This window comes from Monodon monoceros, unplaced genomic scaffold, assembly GCF_005190385.1.
Source record: "Monodon monoceros isolate NGI ecotype Baffin Bay Population unplaced genomic scaffold, NGI_Narwhal_1 Super_Scaffold_12, whole genome shotgun sequence".
In the NCBI taxonomy this organism is placed as follows: Eukaryota; Metazoa; Chordata; class Mammalia; order Artiodactyla; family Monodontidae; genus Monodon; species Monodon monoceros.
The window spans coordinates 154,062,712-154,089,329 of NW_021703768.1; the positions used below are offsets into that span (position 1 = coordinate 154,062,712).

At 41.0% G+C, this 26,618-nt stretch overlaps 1 protein-coding gene across 2 annotated transcripts; it reads right to left on the reverse strand.

Annotated features, from left to right (window-relative positions):
* Positions 1–1,172: 1,172 nt before the first annotated feature.
* ZNF454 (zinc finger protein 454) lies at positions 1,173–25,542 on the reverse strand. Of its 2 annotated transcripts, XM_029219205.1 has the most exons (4): positions 24,874–25,542; positions 22,798–22,924; positions 22,302–22,391; positions 1,173–5,261 (listed from the first exon to the last, which is right to left on the reverse strand). In XM_029219205.1, the coding sequence occupies exons 1-4, from the start codon at positions 24,904–24,906 to the stop codon at positions 3,928–3,930; spliced, it is 1,584 nt and encodes a 527-aa protein (XP_029075038.1). In that variant the 5' UTR covers positions 24,907–25,542; the 3' UTR covers positions 1,173–3,927. The 2 variants fall into 2 exon arrangements, with proteins under 2 accessions (XP_029075038.1, XP_029075037.1); XM_029219204.1 differs by lacking the exon at positions 24,874–25,542 and having other exon boundaries at positions 22,798–24,686.
* Between the last annotated feature and the right edge of the window lie 1,076 nt (positions 25,543–26,618).

The window sequence follows — 26,618 nt, forward strand, 5'->3', positions numbered from 1 at the left end:
AAATAGTTTTTCCAATTTTGGAATTTCTTATTCATTACAAGGGAAATTAATTGGGAAAGAAAAAAATTAGAAAAATTTACAATCTTTTATGCTCTAGTAAAATTTATATATCAGTGGGAACTCTCTGTAGCTTAGAAGTTTGAAATGCAAAAGCTAAAACCTGGCAGTAGCTTCCTTTGTGTTTAACTGCCAAAGCTCATCGCACAGGCTGGTCCGGCTGTGTGGTCTTGCCTCTTCCCATCCAATCTCATCTTGCTCACATGGTTCCCAACTCTCTCTACCCACACGCCCCACTTTTTTAAAAAAATTTATTTATTTTTTATTTTTGGCTGCGTTGGGTCTTCGTTGCTGCGCAGGCTTTCTCTAGTTGCAGCGAGCAGGGGCTACTCTTCCTTGCAGTGCACGGGCTCATTGCGGTGGCTTCTCTTGTTGCAGAGCATGGGTTCTAGGCGTGCGGACTCAGTAGTTGTGGCACACGGGCTCAGCAGTTGTGGTTCACATGCTCTAGAGCTCAGGCTCAGTAGTTGTGGCACACGGGCTTAGTTTCTCTGTGGCATGTGGGATCTTCCTGGATCAGGGCTCGAATGCATGTCCCCTGCATTGGCAGGCAGATTCTTAACCACTGCACCACCAGGGAAGCCCCAGACCCGTTATCTTGAGATGGCATAGTCATGGGTGTGCTGGGAAGTGTTTGTGCCAGTAGGGAGTAGTGGGGGATGGGCTGGATGGGCTAAGGACGGCACATCTAACCCTGGAGTGTCCCAAACAGTGGTCCTCATCTTCTGTCATGGTGTCTATCAGTAAAACTAGAAAAGCGAGGTGCAGAATGAACTGCTCCTCCTAGGAGGTTGGGGTAGAGAAAAGTCCCTGTCAATAATTGCTCAACTCTTGTTAGGCACAGATAAGACAATTCATACGAATATATTTTTTATAAACTAATTCACCAATATAAGCTTAATATTATCTACATTACTTTAGACTTTTTCTATAACAAGGTATTCACGAAAAATACTATGAGATAAAGTATGTTAAAGAAATTTTAAAAAATAAATAATTGCTCAACTCTTGTCTAATACCATGCAGATCAGCTGGCAGAAGAAAAGGTGGCTGAGGGACTTTAACTCAGAGTTCTCAAAAACGCACTTTTGGGGGGTTAAGCCAAAGGTCAGACTGTCAGTGTGGAGAACCTACTTCAGATTTAAAAAGTATGAAATAGCACCCAGGCAAATTTTGGCTCACTTAGTTGAGGTGGTCATACCATAAGGTGTTAATCATATGGCATAATGTAATAAAGCCAGTGCTAATGGTCTGGTCAGATGACCAGTACTATCATAAATATATCCAAGTTGACTCAGGCATTTCTAATAGGCCATTTACTTTTTGCCTCCCCAGCCAGGGGGCATCTCAGAGGCATCTCAGAGGTATAATTTCATGAAGACCCAAGCCTGACAGTGGTGGGCTCAGGGAAAGTGGACTGTAATCATATGGAGGGCCTTCAGACTGCACTAATGCTGGTGGAAGCACAGCTGCTGGAGCTGCCACTGGGATGAGTGGCAGAAGGTCTTGGCCTTAGCCCAAATGCAAGCACATTCCAAGGGGCCGCAGCTCTCATTAAAAACAAAAGGAATGGGCTTCCCTGGTGGCGCAGTGGTTGAGAGTCCGCCTGCCGATGCAGGGGACACGGGTTCGTGCCCCGGTCTGGGAAGATCCCACATGCCGTGGAGCGGCTGGGCCTGTAAGCCATGGCCGCTGAGCCTGTGCGTCTGGAGCGTGTGCTCCACAACAGGAGAAGCCACAACAGTGAGAGGCCTGCATACAGAAAAAAAAAGGAACAACAAAGTTAGCTGAGAAATATGTTCCTTGTGAGGGATTCAAGGCAAGGAGGTAATAGCGAGGACAAGGCGGGCCATAGGGATAGTACTGAAGGCAGATCTCTGTAGCAGTGAGCAGCTTTCCAAGTTTATTGTGGAATCTGGAGTTGCCAGCCATGTAAGGCTGCAGATGAACATGTGTGGGCCCAGGGCATGGAGAGTTCCAAGCAACCTCTTGAAATGCTGCTTCACCTGAAGCTCAATAGGGAAGAAAGGATGAGTTGCTGATCTAACAGGAGATGCCTACCCACACTGGTGGCCTTTATTAGGTGGGAGCTGAATTTAGAGAACTTGGGTATTTAAAGCTGCTGGAAGCTTCCAAGTCCATGTTCAACCTGAAGTCCTGATTCCACCATGATAGACTATCCTCTCCTGTAACTTGGAGCTGAGGTGCAGCATTTGTAGGGGCCGGCAGTTCCCCAAATTGATAGAGAGCACTTCCACAGACCAGGAACCTGTCACACTGCTTCCCAGACAACAGTTGACTTGCTCTTCCATCTTCATGCTGTAGTATGCTCCAGTCTGCAGTAGTGCAGGCTCCGCATTCTTTGTGGTGGGGAAGGGGAGGTGCCCCCAGAGGCTGTGTGTGAAGGGACACAGATGTTATTTTATCTGTGGCTTCTACTGACAGCACTGAAGAATTAAAGATAGTGAAGGAACTGTACCTGCAGGACTAGAGTATTACTCAGACTTCTGGGCATGGACACTGCCCCTGCCAGAGAATGTCATGGTGCTGTTGACTACTCCATGGAATTACTCAACACGCTGCTCACCACTGTCAGAACGGGGTAATCTTTAAGTGTGGAATACCCAGGTGGAGGACACGAAATGGCCACTTCCAAATGCAAAATCAGAAATTCAAAGCTCTCTGTGTTTTCTGTGAACAGAGTTGATACCTTCAGAAAAGTAGACAAAGCAGGGCAAGAACCAGGATGCAGCAGTTCAATATTCTGGGAGTAACAAATATACACTAATGCAGTGGACACAGACGATTGCCCAGCCAAGGGAAAAAGTGGGTGAGAGCCTTTTGACAACTCCCTTGAGGCTCTAACCTCCCTTGTCAGATGCACATCAGGAAATGGCAAGTCATAGAAGTAGCAGTGCCCAGAACATCTCTAGGTGGCTGGGATCGTCACACCCGAAGCTGAGCATGCCCCTGACTGCCGTGTGTAGCGTAACTACAGTGCAGAACAACTGGCGGGGGGAATGTGTGCACAGATTAAGCCCCTACTTTAGGGATTATCCGAGGGTCAGAGTCAAACTGAAGCCCAGAGGACCTGGGTTACTCAGGAATTTTTATCAACCTCTGCCTTCCAGATAGGGGTCCTGAGTTCTGAAAGCTGGGTTTGGAACAACATCCAGAATCATGGACTGTGTGTGAGGTCAGATAACCACAGTCTTCAAGGGCAAACTGGGTGGTAGTAACTGACGTGATGTTATCAGTTAGGAGTTGCTAAATCAAAAAGGGACACACAGTTCAAATGAATTGTCCCAGGAGAAGAATACAGGTAAGAAGCCAGTGGACACACGAACCAGGGAAATCTGACAAAAGTTGGTTTGAAGCAGAAGGCGGGAAGCATAATTTAAGTAACTCCTGGGCCAATGCACAGGTGACTGCACTTTCTTTACACTGGGTGTAAGCAGTGGGGGTGAGGAAAACAAAGGGTTCCATTAAAGGTAGAAACCCTCCTATATAAGAGAATCAAGTACAGTAAAATGCTTATAGACCATTTTCTTACTTTTTTGTTCCCGTGCTTCTCAATTTTTACAATTTTATAATTTATCTTAATGGTCAACTAATTTCTATGTTGTTAATGAAGGTCCATGTTGGTTCTGATACTTGGTAATTCAGACTAATTCAGACTATTCAACTGAGGCAGTTCTGAATTATGAGGAGTGTTTGACATTCTTAAGTTCTCAAAACCCACACTACTGTGAACCTTGACTCTCAGTAAATAAAATGACTATCTTCATGTAAGCTTTCATGGTTATTCTGTAGAATGGAAATTCTCTTGCATTCAATAATTAATACACTTAGTCTCAAAGCTCTTCCATATCACTTTTCTCCAATATGATGTCTCTGATGCTGAATGAGGTTTGCAGTCTGGTTGAAAGCTTTCCCACATTTATTACATTTATAGGGTTTCTCTCCCGTGTGAATCCTCTGATGTTGAGTCAGGTGTGTACTTCGGATAAAGGCTTTCCCACAGATTTTACATTTATAAGGTTTTTCTCTAGTATGAATTCTCTTATGTTGAGTGAGGGCTGAATGGTCACTGAATGCTTTCTCACATATATTACACGCATAAGGTTTCTCCCCAGTATGAATTCTCTGATGCTGGGCTAGGGCTGATTGGTCCCTGAAGGCTTTCTCACACAAACCACATCTGTAAGGTTTCTCTCCAGTATGAATTTTCCGATGTCGAGCAAAGGATGAATTATCCCTGAAAGCTTTCCCACATTCGTTACACTTATAAGGTTTCTCTCCAGTATGAATTCTTTGATGTTCAGTAAGGGAAGAGTTCACCCTGAAAGCCTTCCCACATTCATTACATTCAAAAGGCTTCTCCCCAGTGTGAATTCTCTGATGCTGAAGAAAACTTGTACTCTGATTGAAGGCCTTCCCACATTCATTACATTTATAGGGTTTCTCTCCACTATGAATATTCTGGTGTTTGGTAAGATGTGCCCTGCACACAAAGGCTTTGTCACATATGTTACATTTAAAAGGTTTCTCTCCAGTATGTATTCTATGATGGTGGGCAAGGTGTATGTTTCGGATAAAAGCTTTTCCACATAAGTTGCATTCAAAAGGCTTCTCTCCAGTATGAATTTTCTGATGATAAGTAAGTGAGGAGCTCACTGAGAAGGCCTTGCCACATTCCTTACATTCATACGGCTTCTCACCAGTGTGAATTCTTTGGTGATGGATGAGGTGTGTGCTCTGGTGAAAGGCTTTCCCACATTCTCTACATTCATATCGCTTCTCTTTAATAAGAATTTTCCGATTTGCATTAAGTTTTTCAGTATGAATCTTCTGATGTTTATTGAGGGTTGAACTCTTAGTGAAGACTTTTCCACACTCACTACACTCAAAGGCTTTTTTGCTAGATTGAAATCCCTGACTCTGAACAAAGGATGAGCTCATGGTGCAGTGCTTCCCAGATTCATCACATTTCTGGACACCAACCACAGATGAAGTTTTCTCATGAGCAAGCATCACTTGCTGCAACTTTATCTCCTGGCTTCCATGCTGCCATTCCAACAGTGTATCATATTTCCAGTGAGTATCTTTCGTGAATTTTTCCTTTATCATCCACTGACCCAATTCTCCTTCAGGAATATCTGCCTTGAGAGTTGATTTCTTACCCACAGGTGTAGTCATCCAATCTGAAAGACATCAAAAATTCAAATGTCTGTTTTATCCTAGTAAAACATCTAGTTGGGATAAGAACGTGACCTTGTTTATAATGCTAACAGAGAGGTTGTAATTTTGAAGATTTCTTGAAGTGAAGATAAAACAGGAAAAGGGAGAAGAGGTGAACAGAGGACATGGCAGGAAGGGGTTGACAACTATACAATGTATGAAGCAGGAGAGCTTGGAGCTGGCATTCAGAAGTCACAGGCCTGAGCTGGGATCCTGAGTACAATATTTATTTTCTTTGTGATTACAGAGAAGTTACCTGAATTTTGAAGCCTCAAAAACACCTCTAAGACCACACTATGCTAACAGATAAGAAAAAAATGTACCTTATCTGTTTTCGTGATATGGTCTTTAAAATAACCTAGATGTGACCTTAAGAAACCATTGAAACTAGAGGTCAACTCTTGGTAGAAAAAAAGTTCAGCTTCAGAGTAACTATTAAAACCAGCATTTATGTTTTATAGACACATTTTAGCATTCAGATGGAAAATAAAATTTAGGCTACTATAGAGCCTGTGAAACACTGATACCTACTAATAAAGTTAGAACCTCCTGCTACCAGTGAGGAAGCAACATCTTCAAACCTATATGAATAATGTGACATTGATATAAGGAAAATGTACCATGAGGATGTATATGTGAGCATAAAAAATTAGGAACAAAGCAGCAAATCTGCCAGGATATATCCAGTATGTCTTGGAGGCAAGGCCCTGAATTTGGGGAAAGGAGTATAATAGTCATAAGAAATGGGACTCTGCTACTGGGATCTGGCCCAAGGTCCCATGAATTGTCTGACAAAATGATTCCTCTCCCAAAAAACAAATTCCACACTTACTCAACAACAGTCTCACTTGGTCTCATGGGTATCCTGATATTAACAAGTAGAGTTCTGAATGCATACTAGTTTTCTGTACGTATTTGTGAATATCTGTCTTTTGTGTTAAGTCTATTTAAGACTTTGTACTAAGAAATGCAATGATAAGGACTTGATACTAACACAGATGATGCAAAGATTCCTGGGAAAGCCTATCAAGAACAAGCCTCCCTCAATGCTTTTTTCTCCTACTCACTCCAGAAAATCTATAAAGAGCTATAATAATAATAATAATAATAATAATAAAACTCCTTGTACTTACCTGGAAAAGAAAGTTAAACAGGTGCACTTTAAGGCTAAAATCCTTGTGAGCTTACAATAATATATCCTTGCTCAAAACAAAGAATGTTTAAAGTTAAACACCAGTTTTGCCAAATCTCAAAATCTTAAGAACTGACTTTCGCTTCTGGACCTGACAAAGTAGCCTGTGGAAGACCAGATTCTTGCAAAAAACACCCGAAAAATCTGAATTGAAAAAAAAAAAATCTGTCTAAAGGCATCAGATATCACCTGAGGCCAACTTGATAGTCTAATATTTGGGATAGAAGGGAAATATAGAGGTGATTCTAACAGTGTTTTTTTTCGTCAGAGAATTTGCTGAATTCTTAAACTTCTCAGGGCAAGAGACTAAGCTAAGCAGAAATTCAGAATTCTCTATAGTCTTATAGTACTGTTGAGCCAAAAACTGGAGTTCAGGACCTTCTGGGGGGCTGTGGGGTGAACAGTGGTCAGAATAAACATGTAAAGCTCTCGGTTGGGACTCCTGGAGGGCTACAACATAACAGCAAGGGCAAACAAGAGATAGGTAAAGCTTCATAAACATTCAACCCAATCTCCAGCTAATGAGTCCCTGGGTGGATGGATTAGGGTGGTTTGCTTGTACTCCAGCTGTCTACCAGAGGGAAGGAAAATCTTCTCTGGAGGAACATAACATCATCCAGAGTGTATTCACTCCTTCACACATGATGTCAAGGATTCAGTCAAAAAATACCAGGAGTACTAAGAAATTATTGAATCAAGAGAAAAAACAGACAATAGAGAAAGACCCTCAGAACTCAGATACCAAAATTATCAGACATGGGGTTTGAAATAAGTGTGACTAACATGTTCAATAAAACAGATAAGAATGAGAACTTTAACAGAGAATTGGAACCAAAGAATCAAATGAAAACTCTAGAACTGAAAAATATAACTGAAATTAAGAACTCAATGGATAGCTTTAACAGTATATTGGACATTGGGACTTCCCTGATCATCCAGTGGTAAAGAATCTGCCTTCCAATGCAGGGGACAGGGGTTCGATCCCTGGTCAGGGAACTAAGATCCACATGCCACGGAGCAACTAAGCCTGTGTGCCACAACTACTGAGCCTGTGTGCCTCAACTATAGAGCCCGTGTGTCACAAACTACAGAGCCCATGTGCTCTGGAGCCCAAGTGTCACAACTAGAGAGAGAAAAAACACGCACGCCACAACTAGAGAGAAGCCCATGTGCCACAGCGAAGAGCCTCTGCACTGCAACAAGAAGATCCTGCATGCCACAACAAAGACCTGACACAGAGAAAAAAAAATTTTTTAATAAATAAATAAAATGAATAAATATTTTAAGAAACAGTATATCGGACATAGCAGAAGAGAGGAATAGTGAACTAAAAAAAAAATACATAGGCAGAAAATATCCATGGTAAAACCTGGAGGAAAAAATTTAAAAAGACATATAAGACATGGTGAAAACATTTATTAACAAATGTGTGACTGGAGTTCTGGAATGGGAGGAGGAAAAGAATGGGGCAAAAAGCACTATTTTTAAAAAAAAAGGTTGAAAAATGAATTTGAGAAGCACAACAGACTGCAAGCAGGATAAATTCAGAGAAAATCCACCTAGGTATACCATAGTCAAACTACTGAAAACATAAGACTAATTTGAAATTTCCTTGAGAGGAAAAATATATTACCTTTAAAAGAGAAAAAAATAAAACGGATAGCTCTCTTTTCAACCAAAAACAAGGGAAAACAGAAGACAATGAAATAGGAACTTCCCTGATAGCACAGTGGTTAAGAATCTGCCTGCCAATGCAGGGTACATGGGTTCAAGACCTGGTCTGGGAAGATCCCACATGCCGTGGAGCAACTAAGCCTGTGTAGCACGACTACTGAGCCTGCGCTATACAGCCCATGAACCACAACTACTGAGCCCTCATGCCACACCTACTGAAGCCCGCACACCTCGAACCTGTGCTCTGCAAAATGAGAAGTCATGGCAACGAGAAGCCCACGCACCGTAACAAAGAGTAGCCCCTGCTCACCACAACTAGAGAAAGCCTGCGTGCAGCAATGAAGACCCAACGCAGACAAAAATAAATTAAATAAATTTTTTAAAATAGCTCTGTAATTGTCTAAAAAAAAAAAAGAAGAAGACAATGAAATAGCATCTGAAGTGCTGAAAGAACAAAATTGCTAAACTAGAACCCAATAGAAACAAAATGTCCCAAAAAGGTAAATATGAAATGGATATTTCTGTAAAAATAAAAACAGGGATTGTGTCACCAGCAGGCCCATATTAAAAAAAAACAATAAAAGGAGTGTTCCAGGCAGAAGAAAGATAATCCCAGGTGTAAAAGTAAGAAAAGGCAATGGAAAGAGTAAATAAAAATATTATTGCACAAAACAATAATTATAATGTCTTGAGAGGTTGAAAATATATACATAATTAAAATACATAGCAAAAATACCACAAGACATGAAAGAAAGAAAATAGTATTGTTTTAAGCTATTAGCATTGCCTGGGAATTATTTATTTTGGATAGTAATAAGCTGGTTTTACTTATTAGACTTACTAATAAAAGACTGGTTAAAGAAGATACACGCTCATACAGTCTTTAAGACTAGTTAAAGAAGGTACAAGCTCATTGGAATATGGAACAATAAAAATAGTTGATTCAAAAGAAGACAAGAAAAAAAATGGACTTAAAGCAGGTGAGTAAAATTAAAATTAAATAATGAAATAGCAGACGTCCAGTCCTATACATATTAGTAATTGGTCTAAATTCTCCTATTAAAAAACTAAGGTTGGGCTTCCCTGGTGGTGCAATGGTTGAGAGTCCGCCTGCCGATGCAGGGGACATGGATTCATGCCCCGGTCCGGGAAGATCCCACATGCCGCAGAGCAGCTAGGCCCGTGAGCCATGGCTGCTGAGCCTGCGCGTCCGGAGCCTGTGCTCCGCAACGGGAGAGGCCACAACAGTGAGAGGCCCACGTACTGCAAAAACAAACAAACAAACAAACAAATAAAAAACTAAGGTTGTGAGGATGGATTAAAAAAATAAAATCCAACTATATGGCACTCAGGAGAGAAATATCAAAAATATAGATCCAGAATTAAAAGGAAAGAAAAGAATGGAAAATGATTTATCAAGCAAGCACTAACCACAAGAAAGCTGGTATACCTATACTAATATCAGACAAATCTCATAATATTAGAGAAAACAGGCTTTAAGATAGTTCATATTGACAAAAGGTTCAATTATCTAGGAAAATATAACAAATCTACATTTTCACATAATATAACTTCAAAATGTATAAAGGAAAAATAGAGAAACCTTAACAATGATAGTGAGATATGTTTACATACCATTCTCAATAACTCACAAATCAAACCATTAAGAATAGGGGATCTGAATAACAAGATAAACAAACTTGATCTAAATGATATACTTATAACACTATACCCAACAATGACAGAATATACATATTTAAATGCATATAGAACATTTACCAAAACTGAACATATACTGGGATGTGAAGGAGTATGAACACATTTCACAGGACAGAGATCATTCAGAATGTGTACTCTGAACTCAGTGGAATTATGCCAGAAGTGAATAACAAAATACCAAAAAGATGGTTAGAAAATCCATATATTTTAAAACTAGTCCATACATTTCTAAATAACTGATAAAGCAAAGAAGAAATCAAAACAAAAATTAGATAATATTTTAAACTTAATGATAATAGAACCATGAAATGAAACTTACAAAATGCAGCTACAGCATGGTTAGAAGGAAATGTACATCTATCTATCTGTATCAATTATCAATCTCAAGAAATCAGAAAAATAGCAAATTAAATACAAAGGAGAAGGAAAGAAATAATAAAAATAACAGAAATCGATAACTTAATAAAAAATTGATAGACCTCTATCAAGACTAATGGAGAAAGAGAGGAGGCACATATTACCACTATCAAGAATGATAAAGGTGACATCAAGACAAATTCTAAAGAGATTTATAAGATAATAGCATAATGAGGAAACTTTATGCCAATAAACTAAAAGACTAAATTCTAGGAAGGTATAGTGTATCAAAACAGATGCAAGAAGAAACAGAAAATCTGAATGGTCCTACATCTAATAAATAAATTGAATCTTCCATTTAATACCTTCTCACAAAGAAATTTCCAAGCAGAGATGGCTTCACTAGTGAATTCTTCTGAACATTTAAGGAAGTCCAGTCTGTATACAAACAGGCCAGCGGAACAGATTATAGACCCAGAATCAGACCTATGCCCATGCAGTCCCCATATGTATGACAAAGGTACACTGCAGTACAATGGGAGAAAGGATAGTCTTTTCAGTAAATGATCCTGGGTCAACTGAATACCTTTATGGAAAATAATGAAAATAAATCTTCCATGTGGACTGTAGACCTAAATATGAAAAACAAAAGAATAAAGGAAAACAAAGAAGATCTTCATGGCATTAAATGTCTTAAGTAGGACACAAAAAGCATTAACTTTAAGAAAACCCCCAATTAATTGGACTATCCTAAAAATTTAGAACTTCTGTTTACCAAATAACACCATTATTCGAAGTGTGAAATAATATTTATAATGCATTATGTATCTATATGACAGAGGATCAAATCCCAAATGTACACCCCTAAAATATATCAATAAGGAAAGATTAGACAACTAAATAGAAAATAGGGGAGAGACTTATAGATACTTTACAAAAGAGGATATTTAAATGATCAATAAAAAAATAAAAAGATGATCAACTTCATTAGTCATAAGTTAAGATACAATGAGATACTCCATATATCCTCTAGAATGGTGAAAAACAAACTTTTAATGACAATACTAAGTATATAAGAGGACATGGAACCCTCGTATCCTGTTGGCTGGAGTATAAACTGGTATAACCACTTAAAAAAACTATTTGGCGGTGTCTATTAAAGCTTGCAGGGACTTCCGTGGTGGTCCAGTGGTAAAGAATCCACCTTACAATGCACGGGACGCAGGTTCGATCCCTGGTCAGGGAACTAAGATCCCACATGCTGCGGGGCAACTAAGCCCACAAGCCACAATTACTGAGCTCACATCCCTCAGCTAGAGAACCTGCATGCCGCAAACTATGGAGCCCACATACTCTGGAGCCCACACCACAATTACAGAGCCCACGTGCCCTGGAGCCTGTGCGCCACAACTAGAGAAGAGAAAACCTTCACACCACAACTAGAGAGAAGTCTGTGCGCTGCAACTAAGACCCAACGCAGCCAAAAAAAATAAATTAAAAAAAAAAGCTTGTCTACTCATGAACATAGTACTCCTAGCTATATGCTCAAGAGAAATGTATAACGTACATTCTCTAAAAGATGTATAAGAATGTTCATAATAGTTCCAGTATTACTGATAATAGCTCCAAGTCAGAAATATACCAAATGTCTAGTAACAGTAGAATGTATAAATAGTGGTAGGTCTACAGAGTGAAATATCATACCTCAATGAGAATGAACCAACTATTGCTACATAAGACAACATGGATGAATCTCAAATACACTGTGAAAGCAAAGAAGCCAGACACAAAAGAGTAGACACATATAATTCCATTTATAAAAAGTTTTAAAATAGGCAAAACAAAGCTATGGTCAGGGTAGTAATTATCTTCAGGACAAAAGAAACAGAGGGGATGGGAGGGGATATTTGGTGTTCTAGGAACATTTTATTTCCTGATATAGGTGCTGGTTATACAGATGTATTTATACTGTAAAAATCTGAGGAGCTGTACACTTATAATTTATGTATTTTCCTGTGTTAGTATTACTTCAATAAAAGTTTAAAAAATCTGGGAGTGGCTTTCAAAAATAATAATTTGGCTCAATAAAAACAACCAATTGCTAGCTTTCTTTTCTAGCAGCTATTAGATAGCTATGTTTATTAAAGCCTTTTCTTGATTGTGATCATAAAACATATCACCTATATATAAGAGAAAATTGGCTTTTTAATGTTTTGTGTTACAGGAAAACACTCATCTAATTGTGTTATCAAGAGGGGGTCAAACACACCCTGGTTTCACGACACTGAAGATGAACTGAGATGGGGAAAGACTGGACCCTCAGAGTCAGTTCTCACTGGGGCCCAGGTTACTTCATGTGGGCTGAATTAGGAGCAGTACCTGTAGCTGCATTGGGCCACACTAAAAAAAAAGTATGGTTTTAAACTATATATCGATAACTCTAGGGTATCAAACAAGGTATGCAAGTAGTATGATCCAAACCCTATACAATGTAGTCAAGAGGTCACCCCCAGGGAGGGACCAGAAACTGACCCAATTTCCTCCAAATCATCAAAAGTTTCAAGACTTCGCACTATCAAGTACATCTGAGAGTGGGGGTGGATAAAATAAGGAGTTTTGGATTAAGGTCAGTTTATGAAGCCTTTATGCCCTCAGATCCCTTCCCCAACTCAGAGGAGCTGGAAGGTTTCCCTCTCCCAACTGAGGAAAGCCTCTAACAAGAAAGAGATACCAAAGAGATATCAAAACAATCAAAGAGAAAATTTGAGAACACAGTGCCGATAAAGGGAGATGAAAGTGTTTTTGGAAATCATTACCTTTAGAGGTAAGATATTACAATTGTAAAACACGAATAAGAGCTTACAAATAAAACAAGAGTTTTTGGAAATTAAAAAGGATGGCAGAATTTGAAAACTCAACAGAGAATTCCCACCATAAACAATTAGAAAACCAGGGAAAAAATGAAACAACTATTTTTAGGCAATGGAAAAGTAATCCTGGAAAAGTAAACTCACAGTGACAGAAGCAGACCTGTGGTTGCCAGGGGCTGGGAACAGGGGACGGGATTAATTGCAAAGAGGTAAGAAGGCATTTTTGGTTAGAGATGACAAAAATGTTATTCCTTTGATTTGGTGATAAATTTGTCAAAACTGATCAAATATTACACTTAAAATGGTGAATTTTATTGCATGTAAATTATACTTTAATGAAGCTGATTAAAAATATTTTTAAAATCTCAATAGATGAACTGGAAGACATAACTGAAGAAACCTGTCAAAAGTAGAACAAAAAAAATAAAGATGGAAATTTTAATAAAAAGATAAAATTAGGGCTTCCCTGGTTTTGCAGTGGTTGAGAATCTGCCTGCCAATGCAGGGGACACGGGTTCGAGCACTGACCTGGGAAGATCCCACATGCTGCAGAGCAACTAGGCCCATGAGCCACAACTACTGAGCCTGCGCGTCTGGAGCTTGTGCTCCGCAACAACAGAGGCCGCGACAGTGAGAGGTCCATGCACCGCGATGAAGAGTGGCCCCCGCTCACCGCAACAGAAACGCACGGAAACGCCCTTGCACGGAAACGAAGACCCAACCCAGCCATAAATAAATAAATAAATACATTTTTTAAAAAAACAAAAAAAACTTACTAGGGACAGTAAGATTTATATATATATATAAATATATACAGTAAGATTTATATATATATATATACAGTAAGATTTATATATATATACAGTAAGATTTATATATATATATAAAAAGATAAAATTAGAAGACCAGCCCAGGTGGTATCAGACATTCCATCAAGAGAAAATAGAGAAAACTGGAGGTGGAAATTAAAAAATGCTAGAAGAAAATGTCCAAGATCCACAGGGCAGAAATTTAGATGGAAAGGCTCACCAATCCTCAGTGGATCCAAGTATAGGAACCAGGGTACACCACTGAGAAACACTGGAGTAAATGAGGAGATCATGCAAGCTTTCAGGTCACAAGTGATGAAGAACCTGAAGATTTTGGATTTCTCAATAGCAGACTTAGGTCTAGAAAACAACAGAGCAATGTCTTCAGAATTCTGAAGAAAAAAGATTTCCAGTGTTGAATTCTATCTAGTCAAACTATCCAGAAAGTGTTAGGGCAGGAAAAAGACATTTACAGACTTGCTAGGTTACCAAAAACTTATTCCTGTGCATCCTTTCTTAGGAAGCTACTGGAAGACATGTGCAAATGAAGAGATAAGCCAAGAAAAAGGATGATGTGGGACGTGCAGGCCGGGAAAGACGAGATTTGCAGGAGGATGACAGCTAGGCACCTGCCATTCCAGAAAGGAGCAGGTCAGATGGCTCCAGAAGAGACTTTTCCAGGAAAATGAAATTGTCAGAATGACTTCTGATCTAAAAGTCTTGAGAATCGAGATGCAGACAACTAGAGAAGGTCTGGGATTAAATTATATTAAATTAAACTAAATGAACCCTGGGAAAGATTGCTTAGGAAAGCAAAAGCAAAAGTTGCCAGGATTTACTTCATGGATCAGCTGTGAATAGTGCTTCAGAATGTAAACAATGACTATTTCTCTGACCATTAAGTACACTATAACCCTACTGGAAGGACAGGGAATGGAAAAGGTAGTAAGACGAATAGTCGGGGAGGTGAGTTTAATCCTCACTTTTATAGAAGGAATTCAGTAAATAATGCCTAAAACTGAAAAGTCAAGAGGTAGCAATATAAACACATTCCTTGAAGACATGGAAACAAATATACCAAATAATCAACTGAAAGAAGAGAAAATGGTTACTTCTAAAGAGGAGAGAATGGGGATAAGGGGGGATAAGAGGCCATCAGTTTTCATAATAAACATTGTAGTTTCGTTAAACTAAATGCATTATTGTGATGACATTTAATACTAAAAATAAAGAAAAAGGACAGAATAAGCTCCAAAAAATTCAAAGGAAAGAAATAATGAAGAGCAAAAATTAATGAAATAAAGATAAAATAGAAACGATCAGTAAAGTCAAAAATTATTTATTAAATTTATTAAAAAGGCAAATCTCTGATAAGATTTATACAGAAAAAAAAGACAAAAGTAAATTATTATTAGAAAAAATTCATGATTTCATTCAACAAATACATACTGGGACCTGGTGAGCTGAGATACAAGAGCAAACATGACCAAGTCCTTCCCTCATGGAGCTAAGGATAGAAAGCATTATTTAAACAGGACACAGAAAGCACTAAGATAAAGATCATTAAGACAAAGACTGATTATGAACTTCTGCTAGTAAAGAAAGAGAAAAGATAAGCTATAGACTGGCACACATATTAACTGATAAAGTATTCAATTCCTAATTATATATAGAAGTCTTACAAGTGAATAAGAAAAAGATAAACTATAACAGAAAAATGAATGAAGAATAAGAATATGTCACAGAACACAAATAATCAACATATGAAGATGTTCAAGTCCACCAGTAAACAAGGAAGTGCAAATTAAAACCACAATGAGATACCATTTCTTAGGAATTTTGGTTCAGTTCCTGTTACTTGCCAAAGTAACATCAACTAACCTGCATCAACTATTAGTATAATTTGGATCAACTAATTTAATCAGCAATCTGGGACCATGTAGTAGACGTGAAGAAGCATATACTCTTAAACCCACTATTTCTACACCTCTGAATACACCTAAAGAAATTCCCAAACAAGGCCCATGTGTATAAGGAAGTATGTACAAGAATATTCAGGTCTGAACTTCCTTGGCGGTGCAGTGGTTAAGAATCCACCTGCCAATGCAAGGGACACAGGTTCAAGCCCTGGTCCAGGAAGATCCCACATGTTGTGGAGAAACTAAGGCCATGCGCCACAACTACTGAGCCTGCACTCTAGAGCCCACGAGCCACAACTACTGAGCCCTCGTGCCACAACTACTGAAGCCTGCACGCCTAGAGCCCATGCTCTGCAACAAGAGAAGCCACCTCAATTAGAAGCCCACGCACCACAACAAAGAGTAGCCCCCACTCACCACCATCAGAGAAAGCCCGTGTGCAGCAATGAAAACCCAACGCAGCCAAAATTAAATAAATAAATTAAAAAAAAAAGAATATTCAGGTCAGCATCACTCAAAAGGCAGCAAAAAGTCTGGAAACAACGTACAGGTCTATCAGCAAGAAAATAGTTAAATAAAGGTATAGCCATTGAAGGAGTATCAGAGTGCAGTTAAAAATGACTAGAGCTACACATCTCAACAAGGATTAAAAAAAATGCAAGCTGTGGAAAGGTATCTATAGTACAATACATATATATCAACTTTAAAGTGTGCAAAGCTAAACAATATTGCTCAGAGCTATGGATAAAAGTGGTAAAGAGCAAGAAGAGCAGCACAGGAGCTAATGTAAAATTCAAGCTAGTGGCTCTCTGGTATGAAAGGAGGAAGAACTGATGAGGAGGGACACATCAAATTTCACATATGCAGCTTTGTTCTGTTTCTTCAGCTGGAGAGCGGGGTATGGAGGGTGTTTGCCCATTCTTCAGGCTGTTCAAAAATGTTACATATTCTGTTCTGTAGATAGGATTACAGTATCAAAATATATTTGCTTTAAGTAAAAAAAGGAAATGATAATGCTAAGTGTCGAAATAAAATTATAGCATGTAAGAGAAATAGGAGCTGGTTCTCTACAAAAAGTCTCAACAAATTTTAGAGGAAAAATACACAGATAAAGTTGGAAATGAGAAAGAGGATATAATATAAAATGTTAAAATTATAGGTGAACCTGGAAGAAATGGACAAATTCTTAGAAATGCACAACCTGCCAAGACTGAATCAGGAAGAAATAGAAAATATGAACAGACCAATCACAAGCACTGAAATTGAAACTGTGATTAAAAAGCTTCCAACAAACAAAAGCCCAGGACCAGATGGCTTCACAGGCGAATTCTATCAAACATTTAGAGAAGAGCTAACACCTATCCTCCTCAAACTCTTCCAAAATATAGCAGAGGGAGGAAGACTACCAAACTCATTCTATGAGGCCACCATCACCTTGATACCCAAACCAGACAAGGATGTCACAAAGAAAGAAAACTACAGGCCAATATCACTGATGAACATAGATGCAAAAATCCTCAACAAAATACTAGCAAACAGAATCCAACAGCACATTAAAAGGACCATACACCATGATCAAGTGGGGTTTATTCCAGGAATGCAAGGATTCTTCAATATACGCAAATCAATCAACGTGATACACCATATTAACTAATTGAAGGAGAAAAACCATATGATCATCTCAATAGATGCAGAAAAAGCTTTCGACAAAATTCAACACCCATTTATGATAAAAACCCTGCAGAAAGTAGGCATAGAGGGAACTTACTTCAACATAATAAAGGCCATATATGACAAACCCACAGCCAACATCGTCCTCAATGGTGAAAAACTGAAAGCATTTCCACTAAGATCAGGAACAAGACAAGGTTGCCCACTCTCACCACTCTTATGCAACATAGTTTTGGAAGTTTTAGCCACAGCAGTCAGAGAAGAAAAGGAAATAAAAGAAATCCAAATAGGAAAAGAAGTAAAGCTGTCACTGTTTGCAGATGACATGATACTATACATAGAGAATCCTAAAGATGCTACCAGAAAACTACTAGAGCTAAAAAATGAATTTGGTAAAGTAGCAGGATACAAAATTAATGCACAGAAATCTCTGGCATTCCTATACATTAATGATGAAAAATCTGAAAGTGAAATCAAGAAAACACTCCCATTTACCATTGCAACAAAAAGAATATAATATCTAGGAATAAACCTACCTAAGGAGACAAAAGACCTGTATGCAGAAAATTATAAGACACTGATGAAAGAAATTAAAGACGATATAAATAGATGGAGAGATATACCATGTTCTTGGATTGGAAGAATCAACATTGTGAAAATGACTCTGCTACCCAAAGCAATCTAGAGATTCAATGCAATCCCTATCAAACTACCACTGGCATTTTTCACAGAACTAGAACAAAAAATTTCACAATTTGTATGGAAACACAAAAGACCCCGAATAGCCAAAGCAATCTTGAGAACGAAAAACGGAGCTGGAGGAACCAGGCTCTCTGACTTCAGACTATACTACAGAGCTACAGTAATCAAGACAGTATGGTACTGGCACAAAAACAGAAAGATAGATCAATGGAACAGGATAGAAAGCCCAGAGATAAACCCACACACTTATGGTCACCTTATCTTTGATAAAGGAGGCAGGAATGTACAGTGGAGAAAGGACAGCCTCTTCAATAAGTGGTGCTGGGAAAACTGGACAGGTATATGTAAAAGTATGAGATTAGATCACTCCCTAACACCATACACAAAACTAAGCTCAAAATGGATTAAAGACCTAAATGTAAGGCCAGAAACTATCAAAATCTTAGAGGAAAACATAGGCAGAACACTCTATGACATAAATCACAGCAAGATCCTTTTTGACCCACCTCCTAGAGAAATGGATATAAAAACAAAAATAAACAAATGGGACCTTATGAAACTTCAAAGATTTTGCACAGCAAAGGAAACCATAAATAAGACCAAAAGACAACCCTCAGAATGGGAGACAATATTTGCAAAGGAAGCAACTGACAAAGGATCAATCTCCAAAACTGATAAGCAGCTCATGCAGCTCAATAACAAAAAAACAAACAACCCAATCCAAAAATGGGCAGAAGACCTAAATAGACATTTCTCCAAAGAAGATATACAGACTGCCAACAAACATATGAAAGAATGCTCAACACCATTAAACATTAGAGAAATGCAAATCAAAACTACAATGAGATATGATCTCACACCTGTCAGAATGGCCATCATCAAAAAATCTAGAAACAATAACTGCTGGAGAGGGTGTGGAGAAAAGGGAACACTCTTGCACTGCTGGTGGGAATGTGAATTGGTACAGCCACTATGGAGAACAGTATGGAGGTTCCTTAAAAAACTACAAATAGAACTACCATATGACCCAGCAATCCCTCTACTGGGCATATACCCTGAGAAAACCATAATTCAAAAAGAGTCATGTGCCAAAATGTTCATTGCAGCTCTATTTACAATAGCCCGGAGATGGAAACAACCTAAGTGTCCATCATCAGATGAATGGATAAAGAAGATGTGGCACATATATACAATGGAATATTACTCTGCCATAAAAAGAAATGAAATTGAGTTATTTGTAATGAGGTGGATGGACCTAGAGTCTGTCATACAGAGTGAAGTAAGTCAGAAAGAGAAAGACAAATACCGTATGCTAACACATATATATATGGAATCTAAGAAAAAAAAAAGAAAAAAATTTCATGAAGAACCTGGGGGTAGGATGGGAATGGAGACGCGGACCTGCTGGGGAATGGATTGGGGATATGGGGAGGGGGAGGGGTAAGCTGTGACAGGGCGGGAGTTGTGGCATGGACATATATACACTACCAAGCGTGGAATGGATAGCTAGTGGGAAGCAGCCGCATAGCACAGGGAGATCAGCTCGGTGTTTTGTGACCACCTAGAGGGGTGGGATGGTGGGGGTCGGGGGGAAGGGAGACGCAAGAGGGAAGAGATATGGGAACATATGTATATGTATAACTGATTCACTTTGTTGTGAAGCAGAAACTGGCACACCATTGTAAAGCAATTATACTCCAATAAAGATGTAAAAAAAAATTATAGATGAATACCATGCACAGTTGTAAATGAATACATTTTATGGCTCAAGAAAAGATAATTTAAAGCTAAAGGGCAAATGTACAATTGATATAACAAAAAGAAACTAAACAGATTAATAAATAAGGAAGAAATGTAAAAAGTTATTAGCAATCTACTCAAATTAAGGGATCAGGTCATTTTCTTTAGGTTTACTGGGTAAACAATTTCTGTAAAATTAAAGCTATTTTGGAGAAGCGGGGGGGAATGACACCATTTGAGGGTCACACTGGTTTAACCCTCATCCTGACTTGCAACAAAATGGCAACATTAAATACATTGATATTAGTTAACCACCCTGAAGTTGAGTTTTCTGGGTTTTCTGTAGTGGGGTTAATCATATTTGCCTCACAGGTTGTAAGGTTGAAATGGGGCAGCTAACAAATCCCCGGAGATCACCCAGCACAGTGCTGATCCACAGGGGCTCAAATGTCAGCTCCCTGCCTACACTAGATCATGGCCCAGGGAAGAGATAAACCTATTATCATTGTTCTACATGGTTTTTCAAGTCCTAGCCAGTCATTAAGAAGTGAAACAGAAATAAAAAACTATACTAAAAATGATTCAGTGAACACTTTAAGAATAAGAATTGGAGAGTGACAAGGGGAATAAATATTTGGAAATGACTACCACTTCTTTACAGCAGCAATTTCCAGTTGAAAAACAAGGAGGTAGTTCTATTAAAAAACAGAACTATAATTTTAATAGGAAATTGAAGGAACAACTATAAAACTTTACTGGGGGAATTCCCTGGTGATACAGTGGTTGGGACTCTGTGCTTCCACTGTTGTGGGCCTGGGTTCGATCCCTGGTCGGGGAACTAAGGTTGGGGCACTAAGATCCCGCAAGCCGCATGGTGCAGCCAAAAACTAAAAACAAACAAACAAAAAACCCACCAAACAAACAACAACAACAGCAACACAAAACCCCAAAAGTTTATTGGGAAATACAAGATTTCTTTCCATGTCTGACTGGCTGACCACTAACCATCCTTCGTGAATCAGCTCACAGCTTAGGGTGTCCAGGAAACAAGAGGTGCTGGAACAGAGGATCATGAAAGGCATCTGGGAAGGACTGAACCATGACCTCATGGTTTTTCATGTCATTACTCATACCTGACTATAAAATCCCTTCTAGGCATAAAAGTCCTCTTCATCTTCACAATCCCCCCTCAGAAGTGCAATAAAGAATTAGTGTCAATGATGAATAATGGAAGAATAAATGATGTTATTAGGCCAGAGTACTGGGACAGTGGATTAATTTCTTTTAATTCCCATCCCTTGTCTTTTTTTGTTATAACACTGCTTGTATAATATAATACTGAGTGAAATATTAAAAATGCCTTAGTTTGGGTGTAATAGAACATACAAATTCAGAATGCTATTGGGGTAAGTTAAAAGATTTTTTTGATAACTGAGTTTTGGAGTTAAGACATATAAATTCCATAACAGATTAGATCCTAGACATTCCAGTAAACAGTTACTTACTGTAGGAATATAAAGTCCTGCCTACTTCATTGGGCTCCTGTGAAAAATCAGTAACAAAAGGTTTTAAAAATATTTTACAATTGGCCAAATGCTGGCAGAAAGTGAAATGTAATGTCTTGAACATGCCAATAGCTCTCTAAAATATTGGGGGATTTAGGGAAAGACACCCCTGCTCCCGTTCTTAAGCTACCAGATCCAATGGGTTCCTCAAAACAAGTAACAGCCACTAAACTGTCGTGTTCTCTGTATCCCCAGGCACCAAGTCTTTGCCACTTACTAGGTGCCAAGCACTGTGCTGGGCATGAGCAATACAGCAAAATGGGCAAAAAATCTGGCTGTGCTCGTATGGTGCTTACAGCCCAGTGCAGCACCAGCAGAAGGTGGAGAATAATTAAATGCTGAATGTAGGTACACATGGATGAACAAATGTGAAGGTGGTTGAAGAAATGTGCAATGTTTAGCTAGAAGAGCTGCCTCAGTAGGCACATGGTGACTGGCCCTGAGGACCAGAAGCTGCTCAGCTGTGTGTAACCTATGCTGTTCCTCCTCACTGGAGAAGTGTGAGCAGAGACTGCACGGTCAGATGCTGAAGGGAACAACAGGACACACAAGCACAGTGGGGAGCTGTCCATCTATGCCAAATAGAGAGAGAAGAAAAATCATGGGGAGGAGGATCCAGGGAAGCACAAACTGCCACAAGAAAGGAGTGCCACATGCACGTGGGGACAAATATGGCAACAAGGTATTGGGGTGAACATGAAGGGAAAAGATGCTCGTTTCTCAGTCCACAGGCCTGGCGCACGTGCTGTGTTCCTCCCAATGCCTCCCACATGCAGCATGCTTACCAAGACAGAAGCCTCCCAAGGAGTCCTCCGGCATCCATTCTTCCCCCTTTCCCAGCTGGGAAAACATATCTGGCTTGGGTCCTAAGAGTCCTGTTTTAGAGGGGAAAAAAAAATGGGCCATATCTGTTCATACCAGAGATAAAATCATTGCAAGGATGAGGTATGGTCCATAGAACTTCCTGGAAAAGGTGACCTGATAGGGGCCCAGGGTAGACAACAGTTCCCAGAAGGAGGAAGAGATGGTTTGGGCCTGACACAGAGAATCTGTTCCCGTCTTTCTCTCTGCTGGAAGGGAGGGAGGATTCGACCTCTAGTCACCTTTGAGACATCTGCACTTAGACTCCAAAGAGCCCTGTGCCCAGGACACAAAGGATAGGCACTGAGATAACATCCTCAGAACAGCTCACTCCCAGCCCAAACTTCTGTATGGAACCAGTTTACGGGTCCCAAAGAAATCTCCAAATATGAAGATGAGACTTCAGAGGCTCCCACTTACCCAGGGACACCAGGTTGCTGTAGTTCTCCAGCATTACATCCCTGTACAGGGCTCTTTGAGCAGGGCTCAGCTGCGCCCATTCATCCTGGGTGAAAAGCACGGCCACATCCTTGAAGGTCACTGATTCCTGTAAGGGCAAACCCATCCCCGTTGACTGGTGGCTACTCCCCCACATGACTCTCTGGGAAATGCTGTGACCGTCTGCAGGGCTGTTAGCATAGAAGGGGGATGGTGTTCTGTGACAAGGGAAGCACTTCCTCAGGGTCTCCTAGGGGTCAAACTTTTATCAGACTTCGTTCCCCTGAAGAAAAATACCTTGTGGAGAGGACAGGCCTCCTCAGCACTGGGACTTCACACTGGCTGTTCATCTTGCCCAAAACATTTTCTCCCATCTCCATCAATCTGCACAGCCCTGCCTGTACCCCCACCCCTATGACCAATCCTACCCAGGTCTTGGCTTCAGCATTACCTCTTCAGCACCCCTCCTCAACTGCTCCCAGATCACCTGTGCAGGGCCATCCAAGCACTGTCCCACTTTACTGAGTTTTGGTTTACTTTTGGTTTCCCCCACTAGAGTGTTAACTCCAAGAAGCTATGGACCATTTCCACATCTCCCTTGTCTTCCCATCATGTCTTCTAGAACATGGCCGATGTACCCAGCACCTGTTACAAATGTGTTACTCAGCAACTCCTGCTTTTCTTCAGCTGAACCCAACACACATACACGGTTCCCATGGAAACAGTCCTTCTGGACAATGTGACCTTGTTCCCTCTGATCACAGCTAGTACCTTCTGTGGAAACACTTGGCTGAGAGGCCAAGAGAGCTGGTGTGAACTGAGAAGGAAGAGTTAAGTAGAAGCCCAGAGAAGAAAGGCAAGGGTCCAAGAGAAAGGACTTTTAGATTATTCTAGACCCCGCTTGCCTAGCTGAAGTACAGGTGCATTTTGGCCTTTGGATTTTGGGCAATATCCCAGTGTCCTTCCAATAAAGACCTGCTTTTGCTTAAGGTAGTCTGAGTTAGGTTTCTGTTACCTGCACCCAGAGCCTTGCACAAAGTAGGCTGAACCAAGGAACATTTGTTGGACTGAGCCCATGAACCAATCTGTCAGGGAACATTGTTCACCTTTCTATCATGGGCATAGATCTAATACCTGGCACATTTTACATCCCTAATACAGGTCTGCTGAATGGCAACCAAAATTATGGCAGCCTGTAAACACAAGATAATTGTGTGACACCAACAATGAATTTGAGGAAAAGGCTAGGGAAGAGAAATATCACAGTGGACTGGCACCGTGAAGACAGGTTTCAAAACAAAAGTGGTGCCTGAGATGGGTTCTAAAGGACAAGCTAGAAACCAAGGAGAAGGGTGAGCAACCAGTGAGCTGGGACTGGGTTGACATGGTACTTTCAATCGGCTGCTCAGCCCTTCCAGTGATTTCTGCCACAGATTCCTGCCCTGGACAGGTTTAAGTGTGAATGAATTAGAACAAATTTACCAAATTCATCAGAATTTGTACATTCAAATGAATGTTGTCTCCTTCAAAGTGGAGTCCATACCCTTATTCTAATGAAGTTAGCACTGCTCAAAGCTTTTCAGTAATTTATTGAAATTGAAAACATACCACTTGAATGATTTCATTTGTACCCAATATTCCTCTGAAGTAAAAAGCCAAATATAATTTTTTTTTAAAAGCCCAGTAAATCCCACCTTTCTAAGAAAGCATTCCAATTTCTCTCTTCTATCACTCCTATGTTAGGTACTGCCTTTACCACTTTAGACCCTTATTTTACTTGCTAGTGGAAAGAGCACAGGTTTCCACTTTGGACCAACCTGGGTTTCACTTCCAGTTGTGTCACTTAGGTGAGCTTTAGGAAGTTCCTGAGCTCTGACACCCACCAGGATGTGCCCAAGATGGGGGGGTGGGCAGGAGCGGGTCAGGCTCCTGAGTGAGACTGGACTGGGAGAAAAGCTCCTGGTCAGGGGAAAGAAACAGGCCCACCCTCCTCAACTACTACATTCAAATCTCCTAAGGCAATTTAGAGGGGGAAGCCCACAGCAATCCCTCACTCACCTGGACCACGGTTGGCAGGCACCTGACTGCCATTCCTTCTTCTCTGATGAGCCTCAGGCTGGTAACACCTTCTACTGTTTATGAGGAGAGGACTGGGTCAAAAGATACCACACAGCAGTCCAGAGTGGGGCTTTGAGCATTCACACCCTGGGAATCCTCCAATACTCCAGGTAGTGAATTCTTAGTCCCTATTTGCTCCCAATCCTCTCTCCTCCTGGAGGGTCTTTCTGATGGTCTCCCCTGTAAAGGGAATAGCTCACCTTGCAGCTACTCCCAGCACCCCGCACCAATTTTCCCCCTAGCAATCTGAGTCAGATCCTCCATATCTTCCCTTCTGTATTTAAATACTTTGACTTTTCTTGAAGAAAGCATCCTCCAGCCCGTTTTCACACTTTCTACACACTCTCCAGCCTTTTACCCTTAAATTATGCTGAGAGATCTCAAGAAAAGTGTGTCTCCTGCCTGGACGGCTGCCTAATCCTGGGGCGGGGAGTGAAAGAAGTAGAGAAGGAGGGTCGTCTTCTTTCTCCTAGAAAAGAAGCTAAGAAGGCTGGATTTTCATTGTCGAGACGTCTCTCAAGGCCATGCCGTTCTCTGGCCTCAAGCCTCTCCTTCTCTGGCGCCCAGTTTGGGAGACCTGGAGTCAAAGGTGGGAGAGAAGCTGTGTATTTGTGCGGGGTGGGGGTGGGAGTGGGCGTTGGGCGCCACGAATGTTAATCGTACAACCCACCCTCCCGCCCTCTGCCAGGTCCCCTGGGAAGCTGCTGCAGGGGCTGCGCAGCTGCTGACCCGGCCTCAGCGAGTTCCGGATACTGTGATCCGGACCACACCGGGAGCATCTACCACAGAGCGTAAATGGGCTTCCCGGAGTCGTTTCCAAAACACACGCCAGAGGCCCTGACCGCATCCTTTTCCACATGCACCCGCAGATTCGGACCCTAAACCCGAGAGCTCACACCTGGCCTTTTTGTCTTTGGAATCAAACCTTAGCCATACGTCCCGGGAAGTTTGGGGCATCAGATTACCGTCCTTCAGAACGGACCACGACCCAGACCTACTCGGTTTTCATCCGCCCTTCCCACCGGGCTCCACCACCCCAAGGCTGCTCCCGCTCTCCCGATGCGGCTTCGGCCACCGTGTCTAGTCACCACTGGGTTGCCCTTCGAGGAGCCTCTGCCCGCGGCGAGAGACCGCCACCGCCACATCGCAGGCAGAACACAATGAAGTGGAGTCTGCAGTCCGGATCCGAACTGCGCTTGCGCATTGCCGGGAGACCCGCCGAGCCGGATTCCCTCAAGTCAGAGAGCTGCAGCGCTTCTGCTTCGCAGACTCCACTTCCCAGAGGGCGAATCGGCGGCAAGCGCCCGCACCAGCGCCGGGCGGAGAAACTGATACTTCGCGCCTGAGCAGATTAGGGCCCCGCCGCTCAACACTCCCACCCCCCACCCGCCCCAGGCCAAGGGGGTTTCCTTGCAGAAACTACATTTCCCAGGGACCTCGGCGGAGGCGTCACGGTTCCCTAGGCAGGTAACCACCCGCGCGCTAACCCGCACGTGAGGATTTGGTTCCGTTTGGGGCAGACTAGGGAAGGCAGAGACCAACGAAAAGTTAACAAAGGGATGAGGAAGGTCAGTCCGAGGAAGTGGCACCTGATCCGGTGAGTAGAGCTGATCCAGGACGGCCCCCAAGGACTCAGAAGGAGGCGACAAGTCGAAAAGGAGCGTTCCTGAGGGAGGACCGCGCGG

Excerpts from the sequence above, each read along its gene's own strand:
- ZNF454 (XM_029219204.1), bottom strand. The coding sequence starts at position 22,972 with ATGTGGGGGAGTAGCCACCAGTCAACGGGGATGGGTTTGCCCTTACAG. Across the intron at positions 22,392-22,797 it reads CAGCAACCTGGTGTCCCTGG|GACTCTTAGGACCCAAGCCA; the intron begins GTAAGTGGGAGC and ends CCTCTAAAACAG. Across the intron at positions 5,262-22,301 it reads CTTGGGAGGCTTCTGTCTTG|ATTGGATGACTACACCTGTG; the intron begins GTAAGCATGCTG and ends GATGTCTTTCAG.